At 30.3% G+C, this 22,260-nt stretch overlaps 1 protein-coding gene across 1 annotated transcript in view; it reads left to right on the forward strand.

Moving 5' to 3' along the window:
- LOC144250993 (kelch-like protein 1) overlaps positions 1–22,260 on the forward strand; it is a 380,194-nt gene that overhangs the window by 154,549 nt on the left and 203,385 nt on the right. Inside the window, exon 4 of the mRNA XM_077794136.1 lies at positions 5,372–5,568. Within this exon, the coding sequence (XP_077650262.1) occupies positions 5,372–5,568 (197 nt within the window). The remainder of the gene's footprint in view (positions 1–5,371; positions 5,569–22,260) is intronic.

The following is a 22,260-nucleotide window of genomic DNA, read 5'->3' on the forward strand; positions in this document are numbered from 1 at the left end:
TGTCTCTTGCAGTGATTTTTGTGAAGTCAAACTTGTCAATTTATTCTTTTGTGGGCTGTTTTTGATAGTTAACGTAAAAAATGTTTAACCTAAAGATGTTCTCCTATTATTTAATTAAAGATCTATAGTCCAAAGTTTAACATTTAGATTCATCTTGAATGTATTTTACATGTTGTGAGGGTTTAGACTGCAGTATATGTTTCTTCTGTATATGGATTCTTTTTCAGAGTATCCATTTTTCAAGTGAATTGCCTTGTATCTTTTCATATGTGACTTGTCAATTTATAACTGAAAATTATCCTCTTTCTTTGACCTATATGTTTAGACATATTGTTCTAAACATATGTTTAGACCAATACCAATCAACTTTAATTGCTGTAGTTTTGTATTAAGTTTTAAAATCAGGTAGTGTTGCTAGTGTCATTTTGTTATTTTTCAAAATTGTTTTGGCTATTCTAGGTTCATTATATTTCCATATGATTTATGGAACTGGTTTTAAAATGTCCAAAAGTATATCCTGAGATATGATTGTATTAAGTCTGTGTTTATAAATATAGATTTTATAATTCTATATTTGAATATGATTGTAATAAATCTATATTTAATATTGGTGAATTAAATATTAACTATAGTGATCTTCTAGTCTTCTACCACAACTCTTCTGATTAGAATAATGTGTTGGGAGGTTACCAGGTTCAGTAGTTCGCTAGAATAACTATCAAGAATCTGCATACTAATGGCTATGATTAATTATGGAAGAAAACACATAGTCAGGAAAGGGCAAAGGCCCATGGAATGCAATCCAGAGGAAACCAAACACATATTTCCAAGGGCCCCATTCTAGTTGAGTCCTACAGGATACACTGCATTCCCCCTTTAATGAGTTGTGACAAAGTGCCAACCAGGGAAGCCAACCAGAGACATAGTATGCAGAGTTTTATTAGTTGTGCATCATACAGACTGCTACTGTCTAGACATAACATTATTTCAGACTCTCAGAAGGAAACAGGTATTCAGCATAAACCACACAGTATGTACAAACAGTTTAGGCACAGTGAGCTTTTCATATCAATTAGTGGTGTGAATCCTCTTGAAATGTAAGAACTCAGATCCCAGTTAATCACATCTTATAGGCAGCTATTTTCAAGTACAGCAGCCCAGGCCCACTGTGCTAGTTGTTCTGAATAAAATCTACTGAGACAAATTGTAAATAAAACTAAGGAAAGTCACCTCCTGATCTTCTAAAATCATAGTTATATGTAATCTATAAAAGCTGTATCTTTTGTGTTTATTCCTTTCACCTGATTTTCTTGCTGCCTTATTGAACAATTTAGAAAAAAAATCCTTCTGAAGGTCTTAAATCATGAAAATATATTGAAGATACATATATAAAATTAAAACTTACTAGACTTAGGATCAATTACCTGTAAATAGCAGATTTCAATGTGTTCACTATTTTAACTTATGTTTATAAATATTTCATAAATAAACTAAGATTGATATAAAAATAGGTTTTTACAACTTATAGAATACTGTTTTTGGTGCTCTCTATGTATTTTATAAAACTTTATATCAATAATTAGCACTGATGTAATTAGTCTTAATTCAAATTGGTATAAGTCTCTCAACTTTAGATAATGATTTTATTTGACAACATTATTGCATGATAATGTTATTCATTCTGTGATAAACTCCTTAGAGAATTTTGTTGCTATAAGCAAACATCTCCCTCTGAATTGACCTACAGTTCTCAGTTTTCTGCTACTTGATAATATCTGAATGCAAATTAATTGAAATCTTGCAGTTTTAAATAACAAGGTTAATATTCTTACTGATATAACATCCCTCATATAAAATAAATGAAGTTATTTAATTGAAAATTAATATATAATGAACAGTATCTTTGTTTTACATTACATGTAGTCTCTTTCAATTATTACCTTAATTTCATCTGTTCTTTATTTTCTTCTTCATCAGTCCTTTCTACACTTAGAAGCCTGCTTTACATTCCTTTGCTGTCTTACTCTTTCAATGAAACTCATAAATAAAATATAATCATTTTTATCTATTAAACATGTTAGGTTATGGGTGAAATGTCATTGTATGGAAGGAAAACTATTTCTCATCCAGCAGATTTCTTATCAATTATAAAGAAAGAAGTTTCTTTAAAATGAAGAAATATGGCAGATACATACTCCTTTAGGAAAGGTGTTAAGCTTAGTGCCACCAACAATGGGACACTCTGACATCATGAGTTTCCTGAAGGGGCATTAAAAATGTATAAGATCAGTGATATTCCTGTCAAAAGTATTTCACCAAATTTCATCATGGAGATGGGGCTGGGGTTGTGACTAAGCAGTAGAGCGCTGGCCTAGCACATGTGAGGCCCTGGGTTCAATCCTCAGCACCACATAAAAAATAAATAAACAAAATATAGGTATTTAAATTTTTTTAAAAAAAAATTCCATCATGGAGAAATTATTTGATAAGAACAAACTGGGGAATTCTACAAACAACTTTCTGCATTCTTCACCAAAATAAATACCATGCATGACAAAAAGACTGGGAAACTTTCTAAACTAAAAAAGGTGAAGGAAATTAAATATAAGGTGTAATCCTTGACTAGATCATGAATTTAAAAAAATAAAGATATACAGCATATTAGTTGAACATTTTGTGAAAATGTTGTTGGAGCAAATAATTTTGCATCAGTTTCATATGAGATAATTACATTGCCACTAAACTGGAGAATATCTTTGTTTTTGGTAATACATGCAGAAACACCTAAGTTTGAAATATGATGGCTGAAATTAATTTTCAGATAATTTTACAAGTATAGCATCAATGTACACATACATATATACCTAACACTTGGTGAAGGTAGATGAAGGGCATATGAGTATTTTTATATTATTCTTACAAATTAATGAAGGTGAAAAATATTCCAGAATAAAAACTTTGGTGTGAAAAACAAAACATTTTATTTATAAAACTAACTTGAATAATTCAAACTTCAGTATTTAGAAGACTTGGAAATGAGCATAGCACAGATCATTATTTTCTTAGAAAAACAACTAAAATTCTCACAGTTTCCCATTTTAACTAAGATTCATACATATTTATATTTAGGTAATTATAACCAAAGTTAAATATGGTGAAGTTATATGAAGACAGAAAGCAGAAAAACAAATGAATAATAAAGGAAGATATTAAGTATATTTATTTTTAGTAACAAAAGTTTGTGTTGTATTAATTAATTAGAAATGCTATAAAGTGAATAATTCAAATGGAAGGTACTTCTAGAATTGAAGGTTAGATAAACTGTTAAGAAGTCAGGGATGAACAGCATTTGACATCCTGAGTCAAAATGAGCAAACCCAAGGAAGTATCTATGGATTTGAAGGTGGATATAAAAATATTACACACATTGTTGCACAAGTAATTCTCATGAAGATCACTTCTAAAAATAAAAATAAATATTATTGCTGGGTGCAATGTCACATGCCTGTAATCTTAGTGGCTTGGGAGGCTGAGGCAGGAGGATCTTGAATTCAAACCCAACCTCAGCAAAAGCAAGATACTAAGCAACAGAGTGAGACACCGTCTCTAAATAAAAAAACAAAATAGGGCTGGGAATGCGGCTTAGTGATTGAGTGCCCCTGAGTTCAATCCCTTGTACTAATCAATCAATCAATCAATAAAAACAGGGCTGGGGATGTGGCTCAGTGATTGAGTGTCCCTGAGTTCAATTCCTGGTACCAATACATAAACAAACCAACAAACAAACTCTATTGCTGTTCTAAAAATGAGGGCTAAATAAAATGTTAGATATTACAAAGAATTAGTGAATGGAAGCTATGAAAAAATTTACAGACAGGGAGGAGAGAATGAGGTGTTCCAATTTATATTCCTTAGGAAATATTCTCTAAGAGAAAATTAAGAATCATTTAGATAAAAATGGGCAATAATTTTCCAGTACTAATGATACCATATATCTTCATATTCAGCAATGCCAGTAATTTCTAAATAAGTTTAATGAAATAATTATACTCCTAAAAATATCTACCCATTACCATTGGTCTATAGTGTTCATTAATAGGGATCCAGAAAAATATTTTGATCTCTAAATAATGGTTTAATGAGGCAATTCACTGAAAATCTTTATTCATTTAGCAAAAAAAAAAGTAGTAATGACAGAAGGAAAAATAACGTATAGTATAAAAATGTTCACATAATTACAGGTTCTAGCTAATTAAAATGAAAACTACAACAGAGTAAATGAGGCTGCAGAGGTTAATATATATGTTCAAATACTAAGTATATTATTAAAATACAATTTGAGTATTATTAGCTCAATCTAGTGATTCCAGGTTTTGATTCAGGACTTTGGCTCTTTCTTGTATAATTTGCATCCATTTGGTTTTTATTATCACATTTAATAGCTGTTAGAGTGAAGGAGAGCATACACTATGAAGATCTATCCTGAATGTGTTGGTTTGTTGGTAACAAACATCCATTCTTTCTGCTCATGGTTCAGAATAAAAACTTATGTCCCGTATAAATCAAGGGAAATGTGGTCTGGTTCTGTTTTCAGAAAAATTAGTGAAGATATTTCTAATAAAGGGCTACCACTAGTCTATGGCACAAAATAGAATAAACCATTTCTGAGACTATGACTTAACCAAAACCCATTCAAATATAATTAGAAAATCTGAAAGTAAAACCATAAAGACATTGCATTACTAATTGCAATCTAACCCCATATAGGTAAGCCAGAATGTTTCAAGGGTGAGTCCTAAACATCTCAAAAATAGCCCCATTTTCTGAAAGTTAGAAAAAAAGAGAAAAAAAGTAAAGACAGAAGAGGTAATGTATTGCGGCTAATATAACTGACCAAAAGGAAAGAAATATTATAGACAATTAGAGTCATTGATACAGTGAATTAAATACCATATTAGAAATCTGAAGCATATGTATATATACAATTATGTACCTATCTTGATTATCCTCATATTCAGACACAAATGGATGCATATTTCAGGAATGTAGTGAACCTCTGATCCCCTAAATTTGAAGAAACATAGCTTGAACCATATTTCTCTTTGGTCTTATTTTATAACTAAAGGAAGAACCATAATTTTGCTCTGACATGGGTACAGATATTGTAGGTAAAACTGCATTTATATTTACTGGATAATTTTGAACATTGCATGAAGAAGTACAAAGTACTTAAAATAATTACTCGCCTTTTCTGAGTCATATTTATCTTGATTATCAATCTATCTCAGTCCTTCTAGTAGATTTGCTAATGTTTTGAGAAATAGAGCAATGCCTGTTAAACTCAAGAGTTTCATAATTGTCTTATGTTTAGGTTGCTTGGAATTGAAAGAAGACACCATTGAAAACCTTCTTGCTGCAGCATGCCTTCTTCAGCTTCCTCAAGTAGTGGAAGTGTGCTGCCACTTCCTCATGAAGCTTCTGCACCCATCTAACTGTTTAGGAATCCGAGCATTCGCAGATGCTCAAGGGTGTATCGAATTAATGAAAGTGGCCCACAGCTACACCATGGTAAGGATGTTAATATCTTAATAATAGATACACTGTATGAACAAGGGTGAAAATAATTACTGTGGCAACATTGAACAACTTTTAAGTTTAAATGAGTTTTGTATGCTTAGCACTTTTTCATTATTTGTTACATGGGATATATTACCATAGTCATATCTCATAATCTCAACATAAAGATAAACTATGTGATATACTTTATAATTGATTTTATGGATTTATTTATACTTTACAGGCAATGTAAGTATTAATACTTACTATTTGGGATTTGAAAGTTGTATAAACCGATTTTTCTTAATTGCCACATTATATGTATCTTTTTACACCCAATTCCATAGTTGATGACTTTTTTTGGTGGTGGTGGGGTACCAGGGATTGAATTCAGGGGCACTCAACCATTGGGCCACATCCCCAGTCCTATTTTGTATTTTTTTAGGGACAGGGTCTCATTGAGTTGCTTAGCACCTTATCTTTGCTGAGGCTGGCTTTGAACTCTTTTTTAAAAATATTTATTTCTTAGTTATAGGTGGACACATTTTATATTTATGTGGTGCTGAGGATTGAACCCAGTGCCTCATGCATGAGCCCTTTTCCTCTGAGCCATTATCCCAGCCCCTGGCTTTGAACTCTTGATCGTCCTGCCTTAGCCTCCCAAACCACTGGGATTCCAGGCATGTGCCACTGTGCCTGGCTATAGCTGCTGATTTTTTTTTTTAATGTTTTCTTCTGTATTATCTTTCAACCATTCCATGATAGCACATTATGTTTGCTACAGCTTTGCCTACATGATATGTGGAGAAAAATTTAAAGCTACACTGTATATTATATAGTGAATATTGAATTCCAGAAATCTTGGGAACTTCTGTACTAAATATTTAGTTTCATAAAATAATTTTTCTTTGTTTACAAATTTGATTTTCAACACTGTTTTTATAATTCAAAAGTTTTAGTGAATATCACTCAGTAGATGTTTGTAAAATAAATTAAGCCTATTTCATAATTTTTGTTTGATTTTCTTCACACACAAACATTTTTACCAGCATTATAGACATTCTAAAAGTAATTCAAATTGTATACTTTATATGTGTGAACATTATGGTATTTTTTTGATAATTCTCATTCTGATATCTTAGAGTAACCTGTTACAACAGTTTGATACCCATCTGATTTTATGTGTAGAAACAATTACTCTAAAAGCATCTAATAATTACTGTAAAAGCACTTAATGTTATTTTCTGACTTAGTGTAAACCTTATATAAATGCTAGCCAATTTTGAAAGTGTTATTTTTGCTAATATTATTAAATTTTGATCGTTATAAATTGAAAAAAAACAATTTGTAAAGTATTATATAACTTTTCAACTCAAGGGAATAATTTATTGGAGATAGATCTCATTAATCTTTAAGGTTTCTGTTTCTTTCACAACTCAGACTTTGATTTTCAAATCACTGGTGACATCTACATGAAAGTATTCTAAATAGAGTTTTAATATGATTTTCATTTTATTCTTTAATACTTTAAGCAGATTACATTGGATGAAAATAGAGAAATGAAAAGGAGATTCATGAATTGTATTTCTGTTGTCAAATCCTTTTTCAGTAGTATTCCATGACTGGGCACAGTACTACTTTTGAAATTATATGAACCATAAAAAATCAGTGTAAACAAATACTTCATCAACTAAAATATCAAAGTCCATCTGCTGTCATTTAATTAGGCTCATTTCATTACAATTAGAAGCTCCTGGCTTAGCTAAACTGAAGAACAATATGCTTCCATAACCAGAGGGATGATGGTCCCTTCTGGTCCAGTTTAAAATTATTAATTTAGTAATAAAACTGTTTTTCTTGCAGCTGCTTGGATTGTTCAATAATTTCTCACTCAAAAGCACCAGTATTTTTGGAGACTTTAAAAGATATATTCTATATGAAAATATATTTAAAGCAAATACAAACCATTCTAAGATGATGCACATTCCAAATATCTCTATCTTAATTTATTTTTGAAAATCTATATTGCTTATGTATTGTGTAATATCTGTTGAAATTTAAATGATTTCAAATTATTTTTGAGCCATGGTGTTCCACCATATTGCAGTAGCTCATGGTCACACTCTTTGAGAGAAAATTTACTATTTATTTTCCTAGATCTCTCTTTTCCCTTGATTCTTACACTTTAAAATTAGTATTTTGCATCTGATATTACAATTTCTCGTCACATATTTGCCTCTGATCCTTGTATAATCAGGCATATGTCTCATCCAATCTATTCAATCTGTGCTTTGAAACAGATCTATTGTGCTGTATTTTCTTTTTCCTTTTAACTGTTTTGATAGGAAATCACCCCATTTGTTCTACTATATATAAAATGGAATTAACTTCTTTACTGGCTCAAATTTTGTTTCATAAATAATATTTATCTGGCCTAATTTCAATTTTTGATAAACTCTTCAGCTGTGAACTCCATCTTCAAAGATCAGACATTAATTTGCTTTCTGTATTTCTTTCATAAGATTTGCTATCTTCCCTTTGCAAATTTCACTCATTTATTTGGTGACAGCTATTGATTTTGTGTTAATTATTCCAACATCTATCCAGGGAAGGTGACCTAGCTTGACATTGGTTCATTTGCAAAATACTGGAAAATTTTGATTGCAAGCCCAAGATTAGGCAGACGTGTGAAACTAATTCTAAAACACAATTTTAAACTTTGGCTGAATAAATATAAAGATAGTATCAAAATCATTGACTGAAACAGTTCTACTGTATTCTACTTATATTTTATTATGAGACCCTTATTTAATTCTGGATATCACATTTTAAAAGCATTAAAGAGTGACAAAAACAGATAAGAATAGCAAGAATGGAAAGTTTTTCATAGTCATGTCATAAGAAGACAAATTGAAAAAAAATGGTTGCCAGTAGCTAAATAAAATTAAGGCATGACAATTGATGCTTTATGTATTTAATAGAATGCATTTTTATTGGAAATAACAATATTTAAATGTTTCTCATTATGTTTAAAATTTGAGAAGTATAATCAGTTGTTTAAGTTAAGTATTATATGAAACTATAATTTCAGAATTGAACTTTTCTTTGGATAAAGATAGATGCAAAATCCTGAGTCTGTTTCAATCTTTTGATCTTTCCTTTCCTACTGGATAGTCTGTTCCCACCAATCTTCACTGCTATTCACTTCTAAGTTCATCTTTCTGCCTTTTGTAGGAGATGCCAAGAATTTCATTTCCTAGTAACTCATTCCCCAGTGGATTCTGGTTTATAGTTTGCTAATAAGAGGAAATCTTGGAAAAGAAATAGGTATTATTCTCCACTGGCAGGTAGATATGTAAATAATGGACAAGTGGAATAACTTCGAAGTGAGCCCTTCAGAAATCTATTGCCTTAACTGCTACAGTTGAAATGGTTGATAAGTGCCCCCTGGAGGGTCTTGAGTAGCAAGGTGCCTTTTCTCAGCGCTTTAGAGAACAATTCCCATTGTAGAGAAGGTTGAGATAGTGGAAACTTTCCTGAATAGCAATTCCCAAAGTCCTCCCAATGGCTATTCAAGCCTGCATTTCCCTATCTATAATCTTTCCTATTTGGAAACAATCTCTCCTATTTGGAAACAATCTCTTCAAAACTGCCCTGCTCCACATACACACAAAATAGCAGGTGCAAGCTCCTTATTCTCATGTACATAATCTTTCATGAATTGCTTCTAAAGTACTACCTGAGAAGTTTACTTAAAATTAAATGGAATTGATCTCACCTCACCTAAACCTGTGTTGTGTGCTTCTGTCACTTTTAGCAGCTTCAGATATTTCTTTACAGAATCCCTGGTATTAAGTTCTAAATAATCCTTCCATTTCCAGTTAAGTTTATCTACCAAAGAAATATCAAAACTCCATGACATTATGTCCATTATTTGAAATCTTAGCATCTATCCCTTTCTTTAGGATTATGCAATATCATTATGGACTTCCTTATATAATTAATTATATTTTTTATGTTTTTTGAATGATCTTCACAAATATATTGTGAATTCTTTTGTTGGAGTATTTTTCAAATTTTTATCCTGACAAAGTGTCTACTGTATTATAATAAGTTAAATAATTCTCCTTTTTCTCTTGGGTATTTGTTTGGAATTGTGACCTTAAACAGTCTTGTATCCAATAATTTAGCAAGTCTGCATGTGGTTTGCTACTGATATTCTTTCCAATCACTTTTCCTACTATGAATCTCTCTGTGTCATACAATTCCAGCCCTACTAAGTGTCTTACTTCTTTTTTTTCTACATCAAGTGTTATGGTTTGAATGTAGATGTCCCCCCAAAGCTCCTGTTAATGCAGGAAGGAAAATGCTTTCAGTCTGGTGGTATTAAAAAAATCCTGTACTTTGAAAGGTTGTCTTTCAGAACTTTGAGAGTTATGCCCAAGAAAAAGAATGAACTTATCAATGTGGTTTCTGTTAATGGAATATCTGAATGTCTCACAGTTTCTAGCTAGAAGCATGCTTTTCATCTTTAACAATAACTCTTCCAATAAACAATAAATTAGAGTTTTCTTTTAAGGAATAGATGGAGTTTAAATTTCCTTGCACATCTAAGTCACCAAAATAAAGTTCATAGCTATCTTAATTGACACTATTATGTGATATATTAGTATAAAAATTGATTTTGTTTTTGAGGTACTGAAGATTGAACCCATGAACTTACACATGCTAAACAAGTACTATACCACCGAGCTACATGTCCAGCCCCTTTTACTTTTTGAGACAGGGACTTGCTAAATTGTACTGGCTGGCTCTTATGACCTTCCTGCCTACACCATCTCAAATATATGGGATTGTAGGTGTGCTCTACCATGCCACCCCAAATTGATTTTTAATACCTTCCCCCCCTTTATTCATTACTTTATTTCAATTGGTTTTCAGTGTCTCACATTCACATGTGGTCATGGTAACAAGTTTAAGTTGTATGTAATTGCTGAAATTGAAAATTAGCAAAGTTCGACTTTCAGATTTCTTAATAGATTGATCAGAAATGTCAGGATAGATACAGAGACTAGTGCCAAGGAACACTGCTATTGAGATTTAGTGCTGAGGAATTTTATTTAATGATTTAATGATCACAAACACACACCCAAAAAAAAGCATGTGGAAACCTGGGTGGAAAAGAGTTTCCTCTTGTTTTTCTGTTCTTATTTTTCTTAATTTTTCTGTCCCTAAATTAGACTGACTACTTATTTTTCATGATTACTGGAATCAAATTAGGTATTTCTTCATCACCATCCATTCTGTCCTTTAGATTGCAGGAACTTGTTGAGTACTTGTGATAGGCAGTTTTCACCTGTGCTCTAAATTAGGATCACTGATAATACTACCTGCTAAGACTGAAGTTGACTTTAATAAAGGATTAAAGAAAATATTGACTTTTAATTATTTTTAGTGTTATCAATAATATATTCAGATTGCACTGAATAATTTGATAGAAATGTATTTCAGATGGTAATATTATAATAAATAACTATTCACCAGTGTAATTGCAATTTGACTACATAGAAAATTTCAGTTGCAATTAATAGAGGTTGGGTTTTTTTGTTTTGTTTTGTTGTTATTGGAGGGTGTACTGGAGATTGAACTGAAGAGCAGTTTGTCATTGAATTACATTCCTGAGGCCTTGTATTTTTAAACTTTATTTTTAGATAGGGTCTCCTTAATTTGCCCAGGATGTACTTGAACTTGAGATCTCTCTGCCTTAGTCTCCTGAATAGTTGGGGTTACAGTCCTACATCACCAGGTTTTGTTCAATTTTGAGAGTTCTCTAATATAACCACAGTTAAATATGCATTGTTAAGGATTTTAAATATTAATTCAACATAATCACAGAGTATCTAATAACACAGTTCATTTCTTCTATTTATATACTTTTAAACATGTTTCAATGTTGGGTTTTAAAGGTCCAAACTTGAGCATTTTATTAAGAAATGCACCCCTATGCTTCATTTTTGCTTATGATAATGAAGAAGTTAATGATGATGCTAATCTACTTAAAGGCATTACATTTATTTTGCATTTCCTTGATTTGCATTTTTAAGTTTTCATATTCCTCTGAGCTATTTCTAAAACACAGTATAATATACAGCTTTATAGTGTCACAATATACAACACATATACAACTTACTATCAAAAATGTATTATCTTTTCTTTATTGTCTAGCAGATTTAAGCTTTTGTAGATATATTGTATGTCTCATGTTGTAGCAATAATGTAACTAACACAAGTTAAAGAAAGGACACTCATGTTTAAAATAACTTATAAACACACATTTTATGTACTTTCATAATAACTTGAAAGTAGTATTTTATCAATCATTTTATCTGTAGAATTCTCTGTAGTAATTGACATTTTCTCATTATTAGAATAGTTCAAAAATCTTCCTAAAACACAAGAAGATGAAAAAAAGGCAGAAACTTTTGCCTACATTCTTTTCCATTAACAATCCCAGTTTTCAATAAATTATGTCGATAATTTGCTTTTCTTACAAATAAGAAAAGACATCTAATTTTATGTATATATGTCTCATTTTCCTATAGTAATTTTATATCATAAAATAGTATTGTACATTACGCATTTTCTGATGAATCACATTATTATGGAACTACTTCTTTTTATGTTTCCCTCTTAGATCTTTCTTTTAATGCTTTTTTTCTGTTAAGTACTATATTTATGCTTAAGATGTTTAACAGTAATTTTAAAGTGAAAAAAATGCAGAGGGATCGATTTTAGTTCAAAAGAAACATGATAAATCAATCTTTGCCTGAGGCCAAAACCAGTCTGCCCTTTGTACACATGTCAGGATAGAAATGGGCCATCTCTAAAAAGAATATTTTCAGAACTTATTATACTGACAGATAAAGCTGAAGGAACAATAACTTCTAATAAGATATCAGATGCTCCCTTCAGATCCCAATTTTTTTCTAAACATATTAAAGTTATACATGGAGCTATCTTTTCACAGTATATGTGGAAACAAACTGCCCTGAACTTGTTCATGGTTCTGTTCTTTGAGCTTAGTATATCACCTTTCTCATTCTAGGTATATAATAAAGGATGTTTGAAAGAATAGATTAATACTTTCACATTTTCATAATTAGAAATGTTATACATTTAATAACCCTAAATTAATGGAAAGCTTACAAATATTAATAATTTCAAGTAAAATATTTTATCCCTAACCCGGAACAGTTTGAAATATTCATTATCTAGTTTTAAATTTACTGATGCTTTTTTAATAGATGTAAGTATAAATAAATATAAACAAGATGTACCTATGTTCTTTAGACTTCACCAACGTTTTCAGCTATTTGAAAACTGTTAACAGGTAATGTAGTATTCTATAATGTGTACATATAATTTTGGGGCGGGGGGGTAATCAGGGATTGAATTATGGGGCATTCAACCACTGAGCCACATCCTCAGTGCTTTTTGTAGGGCTTAGAGACAGGGTCTCACTGAGTTGCTTAGCCTTTGCTGAGGCTGGCTTTGAACTCGTGATCCTCCTGCCTCAGCCTCCCTGGGATTATAGGTGTGCACTACCATGCTGGGCTAAGCTATTTTTTTAATAATATTGTTAGAAATTGTTAAAGACAATTTGTATTATGTTTGAATCTATAGTTAAAAGAACATAAAGACACTTCCAAACATAGAGATAGAATTCTGTTTCAGTACCAGTTTTATTGGAAAGGAGATTAAGCTAATGGCTGATTACATTATAAAGTGATTTCATTTTTACTTCTGCCATATGAATAAGAACAAATGAAATATAATTTAAAACCAGATTATTTTAGATAACATGAAATTCATAAAAAAATTCTTCAAATACATATACTATGGTTGAACTGGAAGAAAATTGATGAAATCAACATTTGCTATATGTATATACTTAATTTTTTATAGATACTTGAGTGATCAGGTTTTTTGTTTGTTTTTTGGTCTCATGACATTCCCTGATTAAGACATCTATGTATAAATTCACATATTTTAATATTTATGTATTGACATTGACTACATATATTAAGCAGAAAAAGAGTTGTGTTTTTAAGTAGTGAACTCTATAATAAATTTAGTTTACAATATTTTTACTTTATATTTTTAAATGGTATACAAACACAAACCATAAAAACTGTATATAATAATAAGATATTATGTGATTTTTTAAAAATTCATAATCATAACAGATCATATAATATACTTTTATTATTATCATCATTGCCTTATTAACTTCTACATTTTAAACTTTTATAATTTATACAAAGTAATAGAAACAAAAAAGTAGACAATAATAGTATATTACCTTAATTATTTAATTATTATTATATTACCTTAATTATTTAAGGTAATATACTATTAATGCTATTTCATGTATACTGACAGATGCCACTTACAGATGAATAATGTGCTTTTATCCTCTTTGAAAGAGACTGTATCAAATTCCATTTTATTACTTACTTAGCATGATAATAGGAGAATATTCCATTATATATTGAAGGCTTAAAAATTACAACTATTTCAAAGATTCTAAAGTTTGCTTTTTAAGTGACCAAAGATGTAGTGGTATTTGACCAACTTTCTTTAGTAGTTAATGAGCTATTTTAGTCAGCTTTTTTGCTACCATGACTGGAAGACCTGGCAATTTTACAGAAGGAAAAGCTTATTTGGGGGCTCCTGGTTTCAGAAGTCTCAGTTCACAGATGGTCTACTCCATCCCTCTGGGCTTGATGTGAAGCAGAATATCATGTGGTGAATGAAAGCAGTTCAGAACATGACCTTCAGGAAGCAGAGAGATCTCCTTTGAGTTATATAGACAAACTATGTAACCCAAAGGCACTCACTCCCTCAGGACCCACCTCCTCCAGCCACATTCTACCTGCCTACAGTTACTACTCATTTAATCTCTATTAGGGAATTCACTGATTACTGATTAGGTTAAGGCTTTCGTAACCTAATAATTTTACCTGTAAACCACCTTTCATTGTCTCACACATGAGCTTTTAGGGGACACCTTACATCTAAATCATAACAAGGACTTTAGTGGTTTTTCATAGTTTAGTTTTCAGTGTATTGAAATCATTTCTTGGCACAGAAAAGACCATTATTTTACTAGAGCATTTATAATCAGATGTAAAACATTTAATGAATCAATTTGAAATCCATCACAGTATATTGACACTCTGTTTTCCTTTTTAACTCACAAATTCTCTGAGAATTATTACCCTGTTTTATTTCAAGAAGGCAGAAATATGAGATATATAGTCAGGCTTTAAAAAAACAGGGCATGGTAATAAATTTAACCAAAACAAAACAACAAATTATCTGTAAAATACTCAGAGTAAATATACTTTTTGGCATCATATGCAATAAAGATATGAATAATGAAGTTTCACATTCCAAGCCAAAACTATTTTTAAATACCAACTCCAAACATTTGCTTTGGTTAAGAGGATAACACAGGCTGTCAACTTATCCAGCTGTGTTCCTGAATATATTACATTACAATATATTTACATTAGTAAAATTCATATATTAATTGACTGAAAAACAAAACTTAAGTGCATATAGTACTCAAGAGTAGTCCTTATATTTAGAGACGCCAATGTAATTTATCTCAGAGTTATATTTTATAAGATGCATAATATGCTGTGTTAGTTTTGTTTTAGCTCCAAGCTATGACTGATTTTATATAAATAGCATAATTTTCTTAATAATAAATATTGTGATATAAAATTTTATTAATAATACCTTAGAATGTATGATATTCATTAATGTTAATTTTTTAAATTTTTATTTGTTTTAATTAGTTATACATAATAGTAGAATGCATTTATTCATATATAATTTCTCATTTTTCTGAGTGAACATGTTGTAGAATCATATTGGTCATGCAGTCATATATATAAATAAAGTAATAATGTCTGTTTTATTCTACTATCTTTCCTATCCCTACGTTTCCTCTCCTTCCCTCCCTTCACTTCCCTCTACCTGATCTAAGATAACATTGTTCTTCTCTACTACCCCATGGCTTATTGTGAATTAGCATCCGTACATTAGGGAAAACATTCAGCTTTTGATTTTGGGGGATTGGCTTATTTCACTTAGCATGATAACTCTAATTCTATCCCTTTACTAGAAAATGTCATATTTGTACTCTTTTTTAAAGGTGAGTAATATTTCATTGAGTATATATACTACATTTTCTTTATCCATTAATCTATTGTAGGAACCTAGGTTGGTTCCATAGTTTAGCTATTGTAAATTGACCTTATGAGTCTACAAATATCTTGTTAAAATTTAAATTTGATGAAATGCAAATGCTTTTCAAGATAATGTTGATAAGGCCACTTTATCACCAAGTAATAAAAGCTTAACTTTCTTAATAGTAGAACACTGATAACAGTAGGTGCACAAGAGATGATTCTTGAAGTGTCATTTTTCCTACTTTAAAATACTTTGTTTTAAAGAATCATCATGATATAATTCATAGCCATAAATGTATCACTGGAAAATGTGAAGTGTAATGGTTTTAGGATATTCAGAGTTAAGAAAACATCATAATCAATTTTAGAACATTTTTTTTCTATTCAAAAAGAAGCTCTTCTTAACTTTCCATTTCCTCCCAAGCTCACCAATATTTACAACCAATAATCTACTTTCTATTCATATATTTCTTTGATTTACAGAAATTTCTCATAGAAATGGCATTTTACAATATATGGTCATTTGTTTGACTTATTTAATGTATTTTCAAGACTCATTCATTTTATGGCATGTATCAGTGCTTCATTTTTCACTGTTATTGCACCATACATATGTAACACCATTTTTTTATCCCCTCATCAGATGACAAATATTTGAGTTATTTATACTTTGGGTTTTTATGATTAATGCAGACATGAAAATTCATATACAAGTTTCATGTGGAGATATATTCTATTTTAGGGGGTATGTATCTTACTGATTATAGCCAGTGAGTGTGGAATGGCCACTCCTAGTGAGTGTGGGATGGCCTTTTATATTTTTTTGCATTTTCCTGGTACCTAATGAAATGTAGTCTCTTTTAATGTATTAATATATTCTTTGGAAAAAGTTTCTTTCAGATCTTTTGCCTATTTTTAAATAGAGTTATTTGAGACACTTAAAATTTGAAGAAATAAAACCAAGAATCAATAAGTGAGACAGCATCAAATTAAAATGCTTGTGCACAGTAAAGGAAATGATTGTGCACAGTAAACGAAATGACCTTAATGATGCTCTATAATCTCTTAAATTCTTTTAAAAGGACTTAAAATCAGCATACTACAGTAATGCAGCCACGTCAATGTTTATAGTAGGTCTATTCACAATAGCTGTACAACCTATAGAATAGGAGAATGTCTTTGCCAGCTACTCCTCCAACAGGGATTGATATCCTGGACTCAAAAATCTTAACACTAAAAACTAAGTAATCAAACAAATATATAGGCAAAACAACTAAACAGATATTTCTTAGAAGTAATACAAATGGCCAATAAATAAATAAATATATATGTATATATATATAGTACAATATATACATAATATATAAGTGAAATATATTTTAATATATATATATATATATATATATATATAATATAAAAAAATCCGTTATATTACAAATATAAACCATAACAATCCCTGGCAATCTGGGAAATGCAAAATCCAAACATTTGAGATTCTATCTTACTTCAGATAGAATGGCAATCATCAAGAATACAAATAATAATAAATGCTAGCAATGACATGGGGAAAAATCTGCATTCATACATTGTTGGTAATACTCTCAATTCGTGGAACCACTTTAGAGAGCAGTATTGAGATTCCTCAACAAACTAGGAATAGAATCATCATATGATCTAGCTATTCTACACCTTGAAATTGATCCAATGAACTAAAATCAGCATACTAGAGTGATATAGGTACATTAGTGTTTATAGCAGTGCAATTCACTATAACCCAAGTAACTACCATGAATGAACCCAGGTGACTTTCAACAGATATATATATATATATATATATATATATATATATATATATATATATATACATATACATACATACATTAAGAAAATTTGCTATATATACATAGTGGAGTTTTACTCATCCAAAAGGAAGACTGAAATTATGGTATTTGTTGCTAAATGGATGGAACTGGAGAACATCATGCTAAATGAAATAAGCCAGACTCAGAAATCCAATGGTAAAATATTTTCTTTCATATGCAGAACCTAGAGTAAAGTAAGGGGAAAAAGTGAGGAGGTTGATCCCGTGAAACACAGAGAAGAACAATGAAGAACAGGAAGGAGATTGAGGGAGGAAGGATGGGAAAAAGGGGAAAATAAAGAATGAATTTGACCAAATTACATTATGTACATATATAAATATGTCACAGTGAATTCCACTAATAAACATCAGTTAAAAAAACATACATTGTTTTGGGGTCCTAAGCAGAATAAGATGCAATCTATTCTTGTATAATTTTATCAAAATATATTCAACTGTCATGTATAACTAAAAAGAACCAAAAAATAAATTTAAACAATTTAAAAAAGAAAAGAAACAATAAATAAATGGAAGACCAGTAGACTAGAGGTAGGGGGTATAAGGCCAGACAGGAAGGGAATAATAGAGGAAATACTGGGGACTGAAATAGAGCATATTATGTTAAAATGAAATCCACTATTATGTTAAAATGAAATCCACTATCCATTATGTTAAAATAAAATCCACTATATGTGTAACTATAATATACTAATGAAAACATTTATAAAGAAATCAGATTATTATTCAGTTGTAAAAATTCTTAAAATATTCTACATATAAGTCCATTATCAACTGTGAATTGCAAGTATTTTCTGCCACTCTGTGGTTTGTCATTTCACTTTATATTGATGTTCTTAAGGACAAATGTTTTTAAGTTTGATGACTTCCAACTTACCCTTTTTTGTTGTTGTTTGTTTCTTATACTTTTGGTATCATGTTTAAGAAAACATTGATCAAGGTCACAGTGATTTCCACATATATGATCATCCAGGGGACTTGTGATTTGGGTTCTTATATTTAGTTTTTTGATTTGTGTTGATTTAATTTTTATATATTCTGAGGTAAGGCTGTAACTGTTTTCTATTGCATGGAGTTCCCTCATCATATATTGAAAATATTATTTTTTTTCTGTTGAATTTTCTTGGCACTCTGGTCAAAAATTTATTGACTGTAAATGTGATAATTTGTCTAATGCCTGTACAACATTCTCAATTTATTCCAAATCAATTGTTAAGTAAGCTTTGTATTTGGCAATTGTGAATTCTTCAACGTTATTCCTTTTCAAGATAGTTTAGCTATTTTTGGTCCTTTGAATTTTTATGTAATATTTAAGAAAATTTCATCTTTTTTTGCAAATAAGATTTTTATAGTTATATTAAGCCTATCAATTTATGGAATATGTCCATCTTAATATTTAGTCTTCTCATCCATAGACATTAGATACTTCCTATTTATTTAGACTTTAATTTTTTTCAGGAGTGGTTTTAGTTTTCAGAGTACTTGTTTTATACTTCTTTTGTTAAATTTATTTTTTATACTATCATAAATTGAATTGTTATCTAAAATATATTAATTGCTACATCATTTATTTGGCACACTCTTCTTCTAGGATGCTTTGTCCAAATTTTCAATTAAAAAAATCTATTAAGTCGTATTTCAACATCTTTATCCTTCAGGAAGAATTCTCTTGGAATTCCAAGGAAATAGATATTTTTATTTTATAGAAGTTCAGGAGCTTTCCTTCAAATATTGTATTTTCATGTTTTGGAATATGTAATTTAAAATATTTTTACCAAATTCAACTCATAACACATAGAATATTATACAGTTTTTTTAAAAAAAATTGAACTTGTTCTACATACTGACTTAAAATATAGTTCCCTAATTATTAATTGATTTATTCATATTATATATGAGTAATTTTACTGTTATTTGAAAGAGTAATTTTATGATTAGCCCTGATCCCTTATCAACAATTTAATGTGTTTTGTATTTGTTTATTTCCTTTAATGCAATTCTTTGGAAATGCTTCAGTATTCAAATTCACTTAATTTTAAAAGCAATGTAAATATACACTTTGGGACTACTACTTATTATAACTTTTGTAGGAAAAGTAGGAATTGTTTTTCACAATAAAAAGGACAAAACAGAAACAAAAGAAAGCAAGCTTATATCTTTTCAACCAGATAAAGCATACCAATTAGTCTCTTCACAGCAAAAGAGTGTGCTTAAGGTTTAAACATTGATATGATTTAAATACACAGGCACTTTTCTGGAGTTGTACATTTCTATATATGACCAGACATATATACAACATAAATACAAACATAACATGTACACATATACACATCTATACATCAAGATTTTTCCATGAAAATTATTCATTTTAATTTTACTTTTGTGACATAATACATTCAATAATATAAATTATTTCAAACATATACTTAATTTATATTTTTTCTTTCTAATATATTCAACAATTGATCACCTGTGGATAAAAGAAAGTATTGGCATAATCTCCAAAATTCTAAAGACCTAACAGGATAATGCTGTTTGGAAGTCACTGGTAACTTGTTCTATGCTTGACAAAAAGTCCTTTATGTATAGAAGTGCAATGTCCCTATGGATAGGAAAAATTATGGTTCTCATTTTACAGATGAGAAAACTGAGACTCAGTTAGCTTAAGTGTATTTTTCAAGTTCATCAGTTAATAAATTGTCAATCTTTAATTTGAATCCAGAGTACAAGGATTATCCATCAACTGCCTGATATTATAATTATAATTAGAATAGAATTATATAATTACCTTGGAACAAATATATTATCCAAATATGAAAGTAATTTTTCAAAAGTTATTTTACTAAAAAAACACCTTGAGTTAAGGAAACATTGTCCATAATGATGATTTGCAGTAGATATCAAATATGAACCGCATATGTAAAGTATGTTAGGAAATATAAAATGCTAGTTATTTAAGGTATTATTATATTTAAACCAACAACACCTACATTAACCTCCACTTTTAGGGGATTAGGAATCTATCCTTTTTCACTTGTCTTCTTAATCTCAGCCCTCTGCTATCATTATAAATTGTTTTCTATAAACCAGATGCAGTGGTACACACCTGTAATCCCAGAAGCTCAGGAGGCTGAGGCAGGATGATAGCAAGTTCAATTTTCCTCAACAAATTAGTGAGGTCCTAAGCAAGCTGGCAAGACTCTGCCTCAAATGAAAAATAAAAAGGGCTGGAGATAAGACTTAGTGGTTAAGTTCCCTTGGGTTCAATAACTGGTACCCCCCCAAAAAAAAAATCTATTAAATATCTTCTTTCCTTGACTGTCAGCTCTGTCTTTGATCTGACTTAATCTAACCAATGTTCCTTTCTTTCTATGTCTATTTCTATCTACTTCAAAATACACTTATGGTTACTATATTGATTAACAGGAGAAAGGTATGAAGAGAGATAGCTCACCTTAGTAGATTGTAAATCCTTTTAATAATGACAGAAAGATCAAGTTTATCTAGGGATTATGCTTTTAAGGGGTTTGGGGGAAGTCAGAAGTTAAAGAATAGTGATTTATCCTCTGCCTGTCTACTTCTCACTCTTTCTCCCTCCCTGCATTCACAGTTCATCATATACTCTCTAACCAAGAACAGGCAATCCACAGAGTAAATCCAAATATTGATTCACAAAGCTTGTTTGATCTGGGTCTTATAAGGAATCATCATTTTAAAATATCCTACCTAGAGGACAAAAGACAGGCCAATGCAGAGCACAAAACAGAACATTTGGTGTTTACCAGTTTTAAACACATTCATAATGATAGAGTTTCTTTTGATATGGATAGAAAAAGAAGGAAGCCCTCAATTTTTTTCATAGGCATGAAGAGGGAGTAAGTTACAAAATGATGTTTAAGCTTTAGGTCACAGTAAGTCCACAGGTCTTCATGTCCTTGAAAAATGATTACCTGAGAGACTAAGGCAGCTTGACTAGGACATTAAGAAATAATCTCCCCAAATATTATGATTATGTTTCTATACCAAGATAGGATCACCTAATTTCAAATAGCACTAAATTACTTATTAAAGGTCAATTTTTACTAAGTAATATTGCTTCTGAGATATAAATGTAGCTGGAAATGTAAACAACTGGGTACACATTTATAAAAAGTTGAAACATGAGTTTAATGAAAAGTAAAATCCATGTTTCACACAAACATATATTGAGCCCATGCCAAAAAAAATTATGATCCTTATTTAAAGAATAAGAATACTAGAAGGATGTTAGTAGAAGTTTAAGGAGATTAAAGTCAGTGTAAAAAGAATGCTGAAATAAATTTGTAAAGTTAAGACAACCAGGCTATTTCACATATAAGGCAATTAAACTTTAAACATGAGGATCCTCTTTTCCATAAGGCAGAAATAGTTTATAACTATCAATCTCCTGCAAGTAATATAAGATTTCATAGAACTTAAACTCTAATCACTAGAAATGGTGAAGCACACTAAAGTATATTTCCTTAGTAAGTTAAATAAATCTCCAATGGTAACTGTCAGATAATGTCCATATATAACAAGAGG

Source organism: Urocitellus parryii, chromosome Y (assembly GCF_045843805.1).
Source record: "Urocitellus parryii isolate mUroPar1 chromosome Y, mUroPar1.hap1, whole genome shotgun sequence".
Classification (NCBI taxonomy): domain Eukaryota; kingdom Metazoa; phylum Chordata; class Mammalia; order Rodentia; family Sciuridae; genus Urocitellus; species Urocitellus parryii.